Consider the following 15,082-nt stretch of genomic DNA (forward strand, 5'->3'; position numbering starts at 1 on the left):
TGCTGGGGGAAATTCCTTGCGGTAGATGCTAGCAAAAGTTTATTTTCAATTATGATAGTTCAAAGAAATACATTTAATTTACCTGGGTACTATGCTGTGCTCTCATTACCGGGTCCCTTGCAGAAACTACAAAAGACAAAAAAGTTAAGGCTTCCCCCTTTTTCCAAGCTCACTGATTTCATTAATTTATTTAAAGGGCCTAGACCACTGCCTTTAGCCCTCGAGGTAGCATACAAATTACATTTTTAGAATAAATTAAACAAAAGGCTAAAACCCTAACAGCAAAAGCAGATTGTAGAAGCAATAAAACCAGCAATCAGTTCAGTACTGCTTTAAAAAAATCAGTAAGATTAAGAATTAGGAATGGAAAAGGTCAGTGTCCCCCGGTATAACATAGCTTTAACAGATCTCTGTAAGTCCAGAAGGAGGAAAATACTTAGTTCCCAGGGAAGGAAGGTCTGAAGACTGGGGTGCACAGTTGAAAAGTCCCTGTACCCAAACCCACTGAGAAAGAAATTTGTCCTTCTATGCTCTCACTGCAAAGAGACTTAAACATTATTCAATATATTTAGTTACTTAGTTATTTATCAGTACAACCCAAAGGCTTTATTTCCCTAAACTGTGCCCTGCCCACTATGTGTGCAACCAACCATCAGCATATTAATGAGCTTATTTATGATGTAATCACCAAAACAGACTTTAATCCACAGTATCTGGATTGAGCCATGTTGACTAAAGGGAACCTACGAATCCAAGTGCCAGGAGGCATTGGTGTACCAAGGGCAGGGCAGTAGGGGCGCTCTGCCCTGGATGCAGACAAGAAGGGGGTGCACTGTCACACCCCAGAACTGATGGAAGGGAAAAATCTATTTGCCACCAAAAGTTCAACGGAGCAATGTGGGAGAGAGGCATTTTGTTTAAAAGCAAACCACGATGTGCATGGGTCACCTTCTTCAGGCAAAGATGATCACAGTTCCCCATGTCCAGAATGGGCATGTTAATGTTCAGTCAGTACTCGAAATTACAAGCTTGCTTACTGCAAATATAAAGGCACCATGCATCCAAAGGGCCTCCAAGTGAGTGAGAGTAAGCTAAGGCAACGGCCCTTGTTTTTGGGCACACCTGAGCTGGCTGTCCTCCTCTTGCTTCCATTTCCATTTCTTTTGGACTTTGCTCTGAAAAGGGGGTCAGGTCGCCAACAACCTGTGGGGGAGGGGGATGTTTATGCCTCCAGATTGTTGGCAATCCTAGGAGAGGAGATCCGGGTTTTTATTCTCCCTTCAGCAACACTATTAAAAGTTCAAAACAACTTCAGCTGTTCGGGGACAGACTGAGCCATTGCAGTTGACAGGAGTAGTATTTTGAAAGGTGTCTCTCCCCTCTGGGGTGCAGGAGCCAAAAGGGTCACGTGTCACTTCCTCTCCCAGTCAATCTCCAATATGCCCTGTTATGATTTTAAAGAGATCAATCCACTATGCTGGGCCAGCGGAATAGGCCAAGGGAGCCGGTGCACCAGTTGATCCATCGCTTCCACCAGTTGTTCCTTTTGCACACTGAATTACAGGGTGGGGGGACTGGGAAGGAAGGAAGGCTGGGGAGTGAGTGGCAGGGAAGTGGCCCATACTGGGGGTAGTTTCTTTGGACCAACACTACAAAAACCCAGGGAGTATCATTTGGCGAGGGCAGTGGAAATCTGGCAGCCCTTTTTCCTCCCTCCACCTCAAATGAGCCATTGGAGAACATACACACATGAGCGGAGTGAGGATGGAAGGTACAACAAATGGTCCCTCCAGTTCTCCAGCAGGCCACCTGGTTGGTTACGCCAGGAAGGCCAAGAAACCCTCAGGGATGCAGAATGGCTCCAAGATTTAAATGTCCTTTTAAAACCTAGGAAGAAATTCTGCAGCAGAGCAGAGTCCCCGTGCTCTCTCCATCCGGTACACACTGAGAAGCCATGGAGTAAGTGGGCGCCTCTTGCCTTTAGCAGTACGATCTGTGACCAGATTGCCGAAGCCTGGGAGCCATTCTGGCTAGAAACTGCAAACCAAGGAGGAATGCAATCATGCACCCTGAGACCAAACCTTTCTCTTGGCCAAGCAGGCACAGCATCGGCCTGGCTAGACATGAGTGGTTCCAGGCTCTTCTGGGGGGGGGGGGGGGGGGCCAAAGAGGAGTTTGGTGAAGGAGTAGGCACTCCCAAGCCCCAGCCCCCCAGCCCCCCAGCCCGATCCTGTGGGCTTGTGAGTTTGCTTGACTCATTGGTCCCATTAGCAGGCTGGGAGAAAGAATGCACCCTTCGGGAGCCTGCATGGCCAGCTGGCCACAATAGTACTGTGCTTCTTTGCTCCAAGCATCCAAATTACACACATTCAAAAAGACCCGCTCTATCGGGGTGTGGGTGTGTGGTGTTAAGGGGTACCAGCAGAAGCGGAGGGCACCACATGGAAGAGTCTTAAGCAAACAGCTTGTCAACAACAATAATCTGTGGGACATTTATTTGTCTTATTTACATTGTTTATAGTTCACCTTTGGACTAAAGGTATTAGATTCACTGCTAGTCAAGCATTAAGAGTACAAGGAGTTTTATTGATGGTACGTCACTCCAAAAGATATTGCTAAGATGGACAAGAATTACAAAGGGGCTTACTAGAAATGTAAAACAGAAGATGGCACCTTTTATCATATGTGGTGGACCTGCATCAAGACGAAAAGATACTGGAAAAACATACATGAAAAATTCAAGATATTTTAAAAACTAAATTCCCGATGGAACCAGAGACTATGTTACTGGGAATCCTTCCAGATAATACAGACCTCACCAGACCTACTTCGATATATGTTGACAGCTGCTGGAATAATATTTGCAATGAAATGGAAGACAGAAGACTGTCCTACAGTAGAGATCTTGGGGGGGGGGGACTAGCCGAGTATGCAACATTGGCAAAATTAACCAATTATATAAACAAAAGACCATTGAATGAATTTCAGCAGAAATGGCAAGCTTATTACTCATACTATGGGAATAATTAACTTTTTTCTTTTTTAGTTCTGTAATTATTTGAATATCACATTAAAGGTGATGAAGATATTGACTGTAATTTCAATATTTTATTCTGTACTCCACTAGTATTTAAATATTAGGTAAGAATAAAATTCAGATGTAGATAAACAATTAAGACAATATTAAAGTTTTTAGTATAAAAGTCCATTCAACTGTTAAAGATATAGTCTCTTTTATAATTAATATATTATTGCTAATTTTAGGAGAGCTCTTGCTTATTCCTTAAAGAGAGAATCTGACCCATATTCCTGTAATATTGATGCTTTATTATTTGTTTCTATATTTGAATTATGTAATACATTTGGTAATACATCTGATTTTACTTGTTGTATGTAACAATTCATAATATTTAACAAACTTGATCATTCTATACTTTTCCCCTCCCCTTCTTCCCTTCTGTATCCCACCTTTTTTCCCTTGAGCAAAAATATATTTTTTTAAATGACCAATTTTGTGTGTCAAATACACTAGGTACACCACTGCCAGGAGGCAACATCAGGGGAAGGCCTTGGCCTCCATGCCCTGTTGATGGCCCTCCATAGTTATTAGCTGGCCACTGTGTGAGAAAGGATGCTGGACCAGAAGGACCACTGGCCTGATTCAGCAGGTTTCTTCTTATGCTCTTATTTAAAAGTTGAATTAACATTCAGAAATGGGACTGTGGATGACCGTTCGATTGTAGAACCATTCAGGTTGCCCTTAAAACATTCTATTATGGGAACAAGCCCCGCCTGTTTCATATCGCTAGTGCAGAATACTGTATTTACCCGAAAGGAAGACAGTCCTGAATGTAAAACAATTTCCATAAAAAGATTACATACAAATGTTTCTTACTATACTTAACAGTAACTCATGTCAATCTAAGATGATCCACCTTCTTTGTCTTGACAGCGTACGTGGGGGGGAGGGGGGGATCAGTTTTCCTTTCAAGTAATTAGGGTAACTTACCAGCCATCTGGTGTGAATCTTCCATACAGGCTCTTATGACTGAACGGTAGCTCTTGCTCACTCGAACCAATCTGTCAAAAGAAAAATAAAATGTTTATAATTCTTTAAAAAATTATTTCATTTATACAGATTTTTCACAGGTCAAATCAAGAAGTAATTTTCACTTGGTCACAGGACACTTCAGATACACAATCAACAACTTTCAGTTAACAGTTTCAAGCAAACAAAACTCAACTCTGCCGAATATGATAATGTATAAGAAAAAGTAGCAGTCAGTACATTCATTGATAAATGAAGTTTACAATAAATTATGTTTACAATAATAAAACAAAGTTAAGAAAGGATTATTCCATATTTCCTTGGGGCAATGGTGATGTTGCATCCAAATAATATCTTCTAGTTTGCAGACGTCGATCTTGGTCCATAGTTTATCAGAATTACTTATTGTATAGGAGAAGATATTTCCTAGTAGGGCTTATGTGTAATAGAGATCTTATGATATCTAGTACAAAAACAAAAAAAGTAAAAACCCACATGCATAGATAGAGGTACCTTCCTCTCAGTTGTCACAAGCATTATATGTGTATTTCAATCCTACGTTATGTAAAAAAAAAATTTAAATCTACCACCACATTTTGTGACAGAAATACAAGAGGCTAAGGCAATTTTTTTTAAAAATCCAAATCAAATAAAAGTCCCTACTGGCTTAATTCACATGCAGCACCAAGCCATTGCCTGGCATTACATGGCCTCATTCTTGCACACACCTTCCTTGCACTATGATTCTCTTCCTATTTTGAAACAAATCAAATTTGTTATTACAGCTGAACTGATAAAGTGGTTTGTGTTTGCTCTTGAAACAAGGATTGAAGGTGGTTTGCCAGTTTGGATGTAACAACAAGCTACAGTTGGTCTCAAAAGAGAAAGGGAGGGTGAAAGGGAATTGTAGCACCAAAGAGAAGGATGGAAGTTGACGGGGTAGGGTGCAAATAATGCCAAGCCATGATTTGGCATTGCATTTGCAGAGCTACTGGTTTAATTAATAAATCACTATAGATTCCAAATGATGTCTAGATGCTTTCACATTGTTGAGCCCCTTTAGTTCACTTACTGTGCTGTCCTTGACTTCCCAACCTTTTCTTTCTCATCCTTCTGCAGCCCGACAAAGATCCCATGTGATTCATTGAAAAGTTTCCGCAATGTGTGAGAGTATACATCTTGATCTTTGCGAACAACATAAATAAAAGGGCAGCCCGGCCTTTCCTCTTTCTGCTCTGAAACAAACCAAGGGGAAGGTTTAATATAAAAATACACTATCACACTTAATATGAATAGTGATAGGCAACTGACAAAACCCAAGCAACTCAGTTATATAATACTCTTATTGTAACCAATCTGAATTAGGATACTAACTACATCCAGAAATAAACAAAACCCCATCAAGTTCTAGATGTAACTAAGTCTTGACAATCCAGGATAACGAAAACATGCAGACTCGTGAAGTAAACAGAGTCGTACGAGAGTTTTTACAGATACCCATGTGCTCTGAAGTTCAGGGCAGCAAATAAAATGAATGGGTAAACCTTATAAAAATATTTATTTACTATTAAAAAGTGTGTTACATGCTTTCACCTGCAGAGTGGGCCTGGCCTGACAACGCTGCACTCCAGAGCAGGGGTCCCCAACATGGTGCCCATGGCACCCGCCAACACCTTTTCCGATGCTCACCAAGTGTTTTTGGAAAGTGGGTGGGGCCAGGTAGGGCTTTTGCCCAGCAAGGCTTCTGATTGCCTGTGCAGATTTCTGGGAGTGTTGCTTTGGCAGTAGCTGACACCACAACACAAGGATCTATACTGTGTTATTGAGGTTAAGCTGTGGCAATCATCTTGTGGCTGGGTCCAGCTCCCGTGGCAGCCATTTTGTTGCTGCGCCCATCATGCCATGTCAGAATGCCAAACGTGCCCACAGGCTCAAAAAGGTCAGCGACCCCTGCTCTAGAGAGAAGTGCTTCCTACATAGAGGCTGGGTGAGTGGTTCCTTGGCAACAGGGCAAGGAACAGAGTGGGGGTGACCTTCAAGGGGGATAAGCAGCCAGAGAAGAGGCTGAGGTGCTTTCCTCCTAAGGGTGTGGAGAATTTCTAAAGAAAAAGTTCCTGGGGGAAACAGGCTGTGGAGATGGGAAAAGGCAGTTAGCAGAGGAGGTAGTGAGCAGTCAGTCCTCAGAAACTGCAGCTTCTCAGTGACTGTAAGGAAAAGTTGCTAGAAGACTTTCTTCTCTTTTTGCCCTACATTTGTGACTGCCATTATAATTTTTGTTCATACTGTTCATTAAGGCTCCCAGTCTGACCTTATTGTTTCTCCCACCCTTCAGTTAACATTATGTGTTTCAGTGTGGTCAGCCTTTGAATGGGGCATCTGAAATCCTGTGACCACTAACCTAGCCCTTTTAAGACTAAAAGGGTCACAAATGAAACCTTCACAAATAATTGAGACCTACAACAGCTTAATGGTACATTAGTGTTCTATCTTAGTTCAATACACTCACTACTATAAGTTCATCACAAATGTATATTAATGACAAACATTGCTAACCTGGTTTTTTATACACTGTGTTACACACCAGCATCTCAACAGGTCCCCACTCAAAACATATTTGCTTCTGCTCAGAGTTCAGTTCTGGAATCAGCTGTATGACAAATTGGAGAGGAAACATAGCAATACTACTTAAAGAGGTTTAGCTTTTAAGTACACTTTGTAATAAATTAAAATGAGACCAGGATTCATCACAAAATATAGAATAAGTAAACAGAACCATTCCTTCTCCATTCCACCATAAAATCATCTCTGTCTTCTTCCATCTGTCAAGCACTGGAGCATATATCTCCTGTTGTTACTGTCAAATCTCTAGTGGAGTAAGACAGCTGTAGTTCTCATTCATAACTTGCTATTTACTCGATTTTTAAAGGGCTTTCTGTATGAGACTGTGAAGAGTAACATGTTCTCACTTTCATTCCACTCTGCCAGACAACTAGAAAAATATTATCCTATATGCACTGATAATGCAGCTGCAAAAACACTTTCTTCCAACTCATTCTAATCTTGGCACAGCCAATCTGGCCACCTGGATCCACACCACAGTAACACTGAGACTAGACCACCATAATGCATTCAATAGAGATCTCCTCTTGGAAGTCAACTTTGTAATGCCAGTTGGTGCAGAATGCCACTGTTTGGTTATTATCAGAAGCTAAGTGGAGCATGTATATACTCCCTTTATCCAGTCCCTCCACTGACTGCCCATCAGTTACTGGGCTCAATGCAAGGTATTGACTATCACATACAAAGCCCTTCGTTACCTTGATCCCTCATATCTGTAGGACAACATCCCCTCCTATGTTCCACCAGGACTGCTTTACTCATCACAGTAGGGCCTCCTGCAGGTGCCCACCTTGTAAAATGGGCAAAATCAACAACTGCTGTACATGTGCCTACTCTGTGGTGGCTCCCACCTTATGGAATGGCCTGCCTGAGGAGGTCAGGAAAGCTTCCACACCCCTGGTTTTCTGCAAGCCATACAAAACTGATCTATTCAAGAGAGCCCTTTTACACAGGTAACAGGTCTGTACTGTAACAAAATGTTTTAGTGGCAGAGCACCTGCCTGGTATACAGAAGGTCTCTGGTTCTCCCTGGCATCCCCAACTAAAAGGATCAGGTCAGATAATGTGAAAGACCTCAGCCTGAGACCATGGAGAGACACGGCCAGCCTGAGGAGACAATACTGACTTGATAGATTAATGAAGGGATAGGGACTGTTGACTACACTACTATGTCTGCTGATGTAAGTATGATCCTATTATGTAACTTCTGGGTCGTTTAACATGCCGTGTTAATGCTTATGCTTTGCTTCAGGTTTGTCTCAGCTCCATCTGCAGATTTTTGCAATCCAAATCTTGCTGGATTTGTTTATCAGATTTCCCATCCTGTTGACTCTATTTGACCTACACTGTGTAATGCATCTTGAGATTCAGTAAGAAAGGCACTTAAATAATACACGTACAATAATAAATGACTTGAATATGGAATATATGTAAAACTGATCCATAAAATAATGAGCAATGTTCCTTCTTCTTCACACAAGTATCTATTATCTGAGAACCAAAATTTCATGCGTGGATGTCACCTATTTTATATGCAACATATCTGTAGTCACAATACCACTGGGGCATAGAGAATTATGATAGCTATTTAAATGGGGAGGGTAAAACTGACTGCCAAGGTAATATCTGGGAGTTTGCTTTAACATGTTCATACCCAACATCCTTTTCTCTATGAGATCTAGTGCGGCAAGGTTCAATCATAAACCAAAAACTGCCCATTTTTCATCAGTGCAGCTGCATAGCTGGCACCCTTCTCCTTTCCACCATCGTTTTGCTCTGGTCCCCTCATCACCCTACCCGTGAAACGGCAACATAGTCTGGAGTGGATCAAGAAGAAATGTTGACGCCATCGAGATTCTGTAACTGATATACAGATTTTATTGATTTTAACACTGTTTTTAACTGCTGTACATTGCTCAGAGCCTTGTGCTCACAGGGATTGGGCAATTCACAAATCCAACTGATCAGTCAATCAATAAGAAAACCACCAACTGTCACCAGCAGAGGGAAGGGCTAAGAAAGCTACCCCCCTCCATTTATCATCACTACTGCTCTCATTGAAAGACTTTTAGCTGACAACAGGCAAGAAGATGGGGAAGATGCTGTACATTTGTACATTTAATTTATTTGATTTCTAGCCCTCCCTCCCCTGCAAGCAGGCTCAGGGGCAGGTAACAATAACAACAATAAAACATTTAAAACAATACAAATTAACATTTAAGAACAATGTCTAATATCAGTATCAGATAGCAGCCAAAATAATACCGAAGAGCAGGACAAACGGGCAGGAAGGGGGAGGGGGAGGCTAGTCCAGATGGCTACTGCAGCCTCAACCATAGGCCTGGTGGAACAGCTCTGTTTTGCAGGCCCTGCAGAACTGCCTTAAGACCCTCAGGGCCAGGATCTCACTTGGGAGAGCATTCCACCAGGCCGGTGCCAGAGCAGAAAAACTCTGGCTGAGGCTATGCAGATATCTTTTATTATAAATTTTTAAATAAATTTTAGCACGACTATATTCTGTGATTTTTATGTTCAGGCAGAACTCCACCAATCCCCCACAGAGCAGTACAGAAATGCCTCAGTTAAGCTAGACTTATACTATCCTGGCTTAAGACAAGACAACCATTTCCACTTCCAGAAACTTTTTTTTTTGTTCCCTCTATCCACTCTAAGGCAGAGTTCCAAGGAACTCAAAATCTCACATATTTCACTACTGTCTCCATTAAAAGCGTTGCGGGTAGCAAGAGATCAACTTGTCTGGTCTAACATCGTACTGAATTTCCTTGTTCATAAGCTGTCGTGGGGATTTATCGTTCAGCTTCATACAGACAAACCTTCGAACCTCGCTGCCCTTCAGTCCAGCTTCCCTTCCCCCCCCCGCAACCCGCCCTCCCCTTCTATTTCTTCTCCACTGCTCTCTTCTAGCTGCCGTTCCCCCAGTGCCACCAGCGTCTGTCCCCAAAGAAGTGAAGAGCAACCCACAGTGAGCGGCGGCTCCACATCCAGCTCCTCCATGTCGCTTAGCCCAAGCGGAACTCCCGGGCCACGCTCCTTCCTTGCTTCAAGCTTCCCAGCCAATGACCATGCCTCTCACACAGTCGCGCGCACTCAGAGAAGGACCCCCGTGCCCTTACGCATTCACAGGCTTCCTTCCCGTCTTTGGGGCTCGTCCCACACTGCCTGAATGCTTCAATGCCTGTTCTTCAGACTCATGAAATCCAAGCTCCGCTACTGCGTCTGGCTCACTGTCTTCCAAATGGGGGGGACAAGAATAGGCAGCGTTGGAAAGGGCTCGAGTCCGAGGCGTTTGGGATGTGCCGTAGAGACAGGCACTCCGTGAAAGCACCACGACGAAGTCTAAGGAAGGCCCCCATGAAAGAAACTAAGTTGACAAGGCGGGAAAGGACATAAGCACGGGGGGGGGGGGGGAGCCAGCAATATAGGATGCTGCTGGCAAGTCACTTCATTAGGTTTTTGTTTTGATTTGTTGGTTTTGGTAAGTGGTCAGAAAAAGAAGATCGTTGTCTCCTCTCAACTATTTTTGTCGTTTGGTGAATAGTTTTTTATGTTGGACTCTCTACCCCAGATCTTAGGAGCCAGAAACGTATGAAAACTGACAACGTCTGGAGACAAGAGGGCGAGGACGCAAGAAAGAATGGGAAAGAGCTAGTGGCTTAAAAAGCAAGATGGTTTGGAATATAAAACAGATTTTATCTGGAAGAATTGAATATCTGTCCTTCAATAATATACATATAATAACTGCAGAGACTCACTGAAATCGCTCACCACTAGTGCATCATCTGTAATCTGGTCCAGCAGACCTGGGAGTCCTAAATTAAACATCTTTGTTCAGACACAAATCTCACATGGTTTCTGTATGTGGTTGGGTCATATATAAATAAGACTTTCAGTACCAAAGCCAGTTTGGTGTAGTGGTTAAGTGCAGGGACTCTAATCTGGGAGAACCTGATTTGATTCCCCACTCCTCCACTTGCACCTGGCTGGATGACCTTGGGCAAGCCATAGTTCTGATAAGAGCTGTTCTTGAAAAAGAGCAGTTTCTGTCAGAGTTCTCTCAGCCCCACCTACCTCACAGGGTGTCTGTTGTGGGGAGGGGAAGGGAAAGGAGTTTGTAAGCCGCTCTGAGACACCTTTGGGTAGTGAAGGGCGGGGTATAAATCCAATCTCCTCCTCCTCTTCTTCTTCTTCCTCTTCTTCCTGGTAGAGAATCATTGGCAGCGGCATCAGGAGCAGCTTTGGCTCCTCAGTCCCATCCATGGCTGGGCTGTCAGCAACTTTTTCTCCCCCCCCCCCCCCTGACATGACCACCAACCTGTGAGGCCTTCTCCTCCTCTTGCCGTTATTTCTCCTCTCACATTTCCAGTGAGGCAGCCTTGAGAAAAGGACAGGGCACTGAGGGAGTACAGCCCAAGCTGCCGTGTGTGTGTGGGGGGGCATCAGGTGTATCTGAGGAGGCCTTCCCCTTCTCCCCACAAGCCGGGCTGGGCCAGGCCAAGAGTGAGCAGAGGAGGCTGGAGGAGAGCAGGAACTGCCTTCCTTCCCCACCCGGCTGCTGTAAAAGGGAGAGCAGCAGGTGGCTGGCTGGGTGCTCTCCAAGCGGGCGAGTGCACTGACGCACTCCTCCACTGCTTTCGCTTCCCGCCTGCCCTGCCTACAGAGTGACTGGGGGGGAGGAGATTGTGTGCGGCTGGGTGAAAAGTGGCGGGGCACTTAATTCAACTAACTTTTATTAAATCAATTAGGTGTCCCCCAAAGAAATTTAAATGTCCCCTGACAAAAGAAATCCTGGCTACGAGCCTGGAAGACAGGCCCAAAAGAGAAAATAATAGAACACCACTAGTGGTCACATACAGCTCTTAACTCAAAACAGCTCAATGCATCATCAGCTACTATTAACCTGTACTGGATAATGACTGTTCTCTTTCACAAGTACTGGGTGGGGAAACCTTTTCTTGCCCACAGACAGCCCGCCAATCTTAAACAACTCCTCACCCACAATAATACAATATCTAACTTGTAACATAGACACTGGTGCCAGAACTTGCAATAAATCCAGATGCCAACTTTGCTGCCACATACACCCAGAAAACACAACATCTGAACCTAACAACATCAAGTACAGTGTCGAACTCATCTGTTACGTGGGCCAGATCTGACATAAATGTCACTTTGTCAGGACAGGCCACATGTGCCATAAAATAATGCCAGGTATCAGAGATATAAACTTTATAAAGGACACAGGCAAACCCAATTAACGATATTATTTTTATTCAAAATACAAACAAAAGCAATTGATTCCTAGCAGTGAAAGCAATTGATTTACTGGGGAACCCCCCAAAAGCGCCCCAATAAATGTATTTAATAATATGCAAGATGACTTTTTCCCCAAGGATATCATAAAAGGGGGAAATACCTTACATTTCCATACAAATTACTTTTTGTATATACAGCACTTTTAGATTAGTCATCTTGCTTACAAGTAAATAAGGTAGTTTTTTAGCAGGCCCCCTCCCCCAGTGCCAAGTCTGAGCAGCTGAGGATAGTTACGATCAATGCTCCCTCTAAGCTGTGGAGTCTTGTGAGCAAAAATTCTACCTTGTGAGCTACTGGCATTAAAGTTGTGAGCCAGCGATTTGACTGCTGCATGAATTAGTTTGCTCTGGAACCATCCTTCCTGAGCTAAGAGAGAAACGCGTGAGCTGGAGGCTAAAAAACTGTGAGCTAGCTCACACTAACTCAGCTTAGAGGGAACACTGGTTGCGATCCGTCTCTTGCTCTTTGTTTTCTCTCTTCCTCTGTCCTACCTCTGAGGATCTTGAGGAGGCATACCAGACTCCCCCCTCCGCCGGCTGATCCCCAGCACCAACAACAACAACCCTGTGAGGTGGGCCAGGCTAAGTAACTGGCCCTGAGTGATCCAGATGACAGAGGCCTGGCTCAGGAGGAGGGGGGGGGTCTGAACCTGGGTCTCCCAGACCCCCCCTCCCATGGACAGTTTCTTCACCTGCAAAGAAGAAATTTACCATATTGTTAATACCTGACACTTTTTAAAATAGATTTATTTTTGCTCATTAAACCGAACAAATAACATACAATACACTATTACAGGAGATATAGATTTAACAAAAAGGAATCTATATTTTGAGGGGATCTCCCCACCTTTATGACATTCCATTCCCACCAAATAAGAAATAAGAGGCATCCACATGTCCAAAAAATGAGATAACTTAGAATCTGAATCTGCAGGGTTAACCATCAAAGAGATCTTTCCCATAACCATAAAGATGGAGGTTTACAAATAAAGATGGAGGGCTGCTGTTGTGATTATTTAAAACATTTCTATGCTGCCTTCCTACCCAACTCAGATCCCCAAGGCGGCGAACATCTTGAACAGTAAAACAGTGTTTATATTAAAAAAACTTTAAAACTAGTAAAACATATAAACTATTATAACCACACAAACAGCTAATAAGGGTTAGTGAAGGAGCACCAAACCAAACAAAAAAGTCTCCACCCACTGGTGGAATACAACAATAGAGGGAGACAGACATATCTCACTGGGGAGGGAGTTCCAAGGTTTTGGCACCGTGACCATTTCCCGGGTTGCCACCCATCTAGCCACATATGGCAGCAACTCGGGAAGATTACAGGAATAGATTCATATGGAAATAGGCAGTCTTTAAGGCAAACTGGCCCCAAGCCGTGTAGGCATTTAAAGATCAATACTGACACCCTGAACTGAGCCCAGAAGCAAACTGGGAGCCAGTGTAAATGGAACAAGACAGGAGTGATATGGTCACTGCATTCATATGGTCACTGCATTCATATGGTAATAGAGTGATATGGTCCCCAGTGCCACATTTGAGGCATGTTGAAGAATGGGTTTATTTGTGGTAGCTTGATGATGTTATATTTTTGTATGTTGGTTATGTAATGCCAACCTAGCAGTTCGAAAGCAAGAAATTGCAAGTAGATAAATAGGTACCACTTCAGTAGGAAGGTAACAGCGTTCCTTGCGCCTTGGTGTTTAGTCATGCCGGCCACATGGCCACGGAAACGTCTTCGGACAGCGCTGGCTCTTCGGCTTTGAAACGGAGATGAACACCGCAACCCTAGAGTCGGATTCAACTGGCTTTGGAGCAAGGGAACCTTTACCTTTATGTAATGAGGAACTTATAAAATGGCACTACTTTACTTAATGGCTTACAGCTGATTTGGGAGAGATAGAGGTGATAAAAATACTGATGAATGGCTTGGACACGATGGTGCAGTACCACCTCAGCTTCACTGATTAGGAGGAAACTAATTGGTAATATCAGGATCAAAGATGATAGCAACATGAGGCAAGATGAATACTAGAGTAGCAGAGTGTCAAAGTACTAAGATCTGAGAATGGAAGCCAAAGCAAAATTTATGCAAAGAAAATGTTGGCAGATTCCCAAAGGTAAGTCTATGGGCTGGTTCACACATCCATGTTCATCACCTAATAACTTGTGCATGTGAAAGAGACATCACTGATCTAATATTACAAATAAATCTTTCATATTGGCGTCTTGAGAAAGATTACCATTCATATGCTACTGATTCTGTAGTGGTGATTCACAGTACAGAATGTCTCCAAGTCCTTGTATGTGGAGGTACCTGATTACACAGAGAAGGATTGGTGTCAGCTTTCTAATATATATGATTAACTGCCAACCATCTCTGTGACTTCAGTTGCTGGGGAAACAGTTGATAGTTAGTGGTACAATGGTATTTCTGCAGCTGTGCTTGCCACAGGTACAGTAGAACTGTGTGACACTATAAAATGAAAGCAGTTAGGATTACTGTAGCTATCAATGTCTGTAGCATTGAGGATGCCATGTGTCAAAGGCAGCCTTTTCTGGGAATGATAACATGCATTCAGGCTAATTAATTTATCATCCTACATAAAAACACAGTTCAGGATCGAAGAATATAAATAGAGACACATACACTTCAGCTATGAGTGAAAGTATTTTTTAATGCTCCCTGCATTCATGTCCCCTTTCGTACACTTTAATACACTCAGCCACGCATGTGCACAGATAGGTTGTCTGATGCTTACAGAGGTTTTGATGTCAAGTGAAGACGTTTATTTTCCCGGGGTATGTGTCTGTCTAAATATATATCACATGTCTTTGTTTTATTGCTTCAGTTATATAGCTTTTTTGTTTTTAAGACAGTGTTTTCAGCATTATGTTACTGATACTAGTTTTAGTTTCTCCCCACTATTCTAATAGTTATAATCCACCATGTGCAGGGAATGTAGGTAAAATATTTCTTAAATAAATAAAAATCCTCACACACACCATTCATATAGCATTCAAATACATGCACAAACATAAAGAGTAGCCCAGCACTGTGATAGTGCTG

At 43.0% G+C, this 15,082-nt stretch overlaps 1 protein-coding gene across 2 annotated transcripts in view; it reads right to left on the reverse strand.

The window, feature by feature from the left end:
- NUP85 (nucleoporin 85kDa) overlaps positions 1-9,733 on the reverse strand; it is a 43,218-nt gene extending 33,485 nt beyond the window's left edge. For both annotated transcript variants that reach the window (XM_015410741.1, XM_015410740.1), the window contains exons 1-5: positions 9,650-9,733; positions 6,602-6,695; positions 5,121-5,283; positions 4,010-4,080; positions 83-126 (exon numbers count right to left, since the gene is read on the reverse strand). In XM_015410741.1, the coding sequence (XP_015266227.1) occupies positions 83-126; positions 4,010-4,080; positions 5,121-5,283; positions 6,602-6,695; positions 9,650-9,682 (405 nt within the window). In that variant the 5' untranslated portion in view covers positions 9,683-9,733. The remainder of the gene's footprint in view (positions 1-82; positions 127-4,009; positions 4,081-5,120; positions 5,284-6,601; positions 6,696-9,649) is intronic.
- Between the last annotated feature and the right edge of the window lie 5,349 nt (positions 9,734-15,082).

Source organism: Gekko japonicus, unplaced genomic scaffold (genome assembly GCF_001447785.1).
Source record: "Gekko japonicus isolate JY-2015 unplaced genomic scaffold, Gekko_japonicus_V1.1 scaffold15, whole genome shotgun sequence".
Lineage (NCBI taxonomy): Eukaryota > Metazoa > Chordata > Lepidosauria > Squamata > Gekkonidae > Gekko > Gekko japonicus.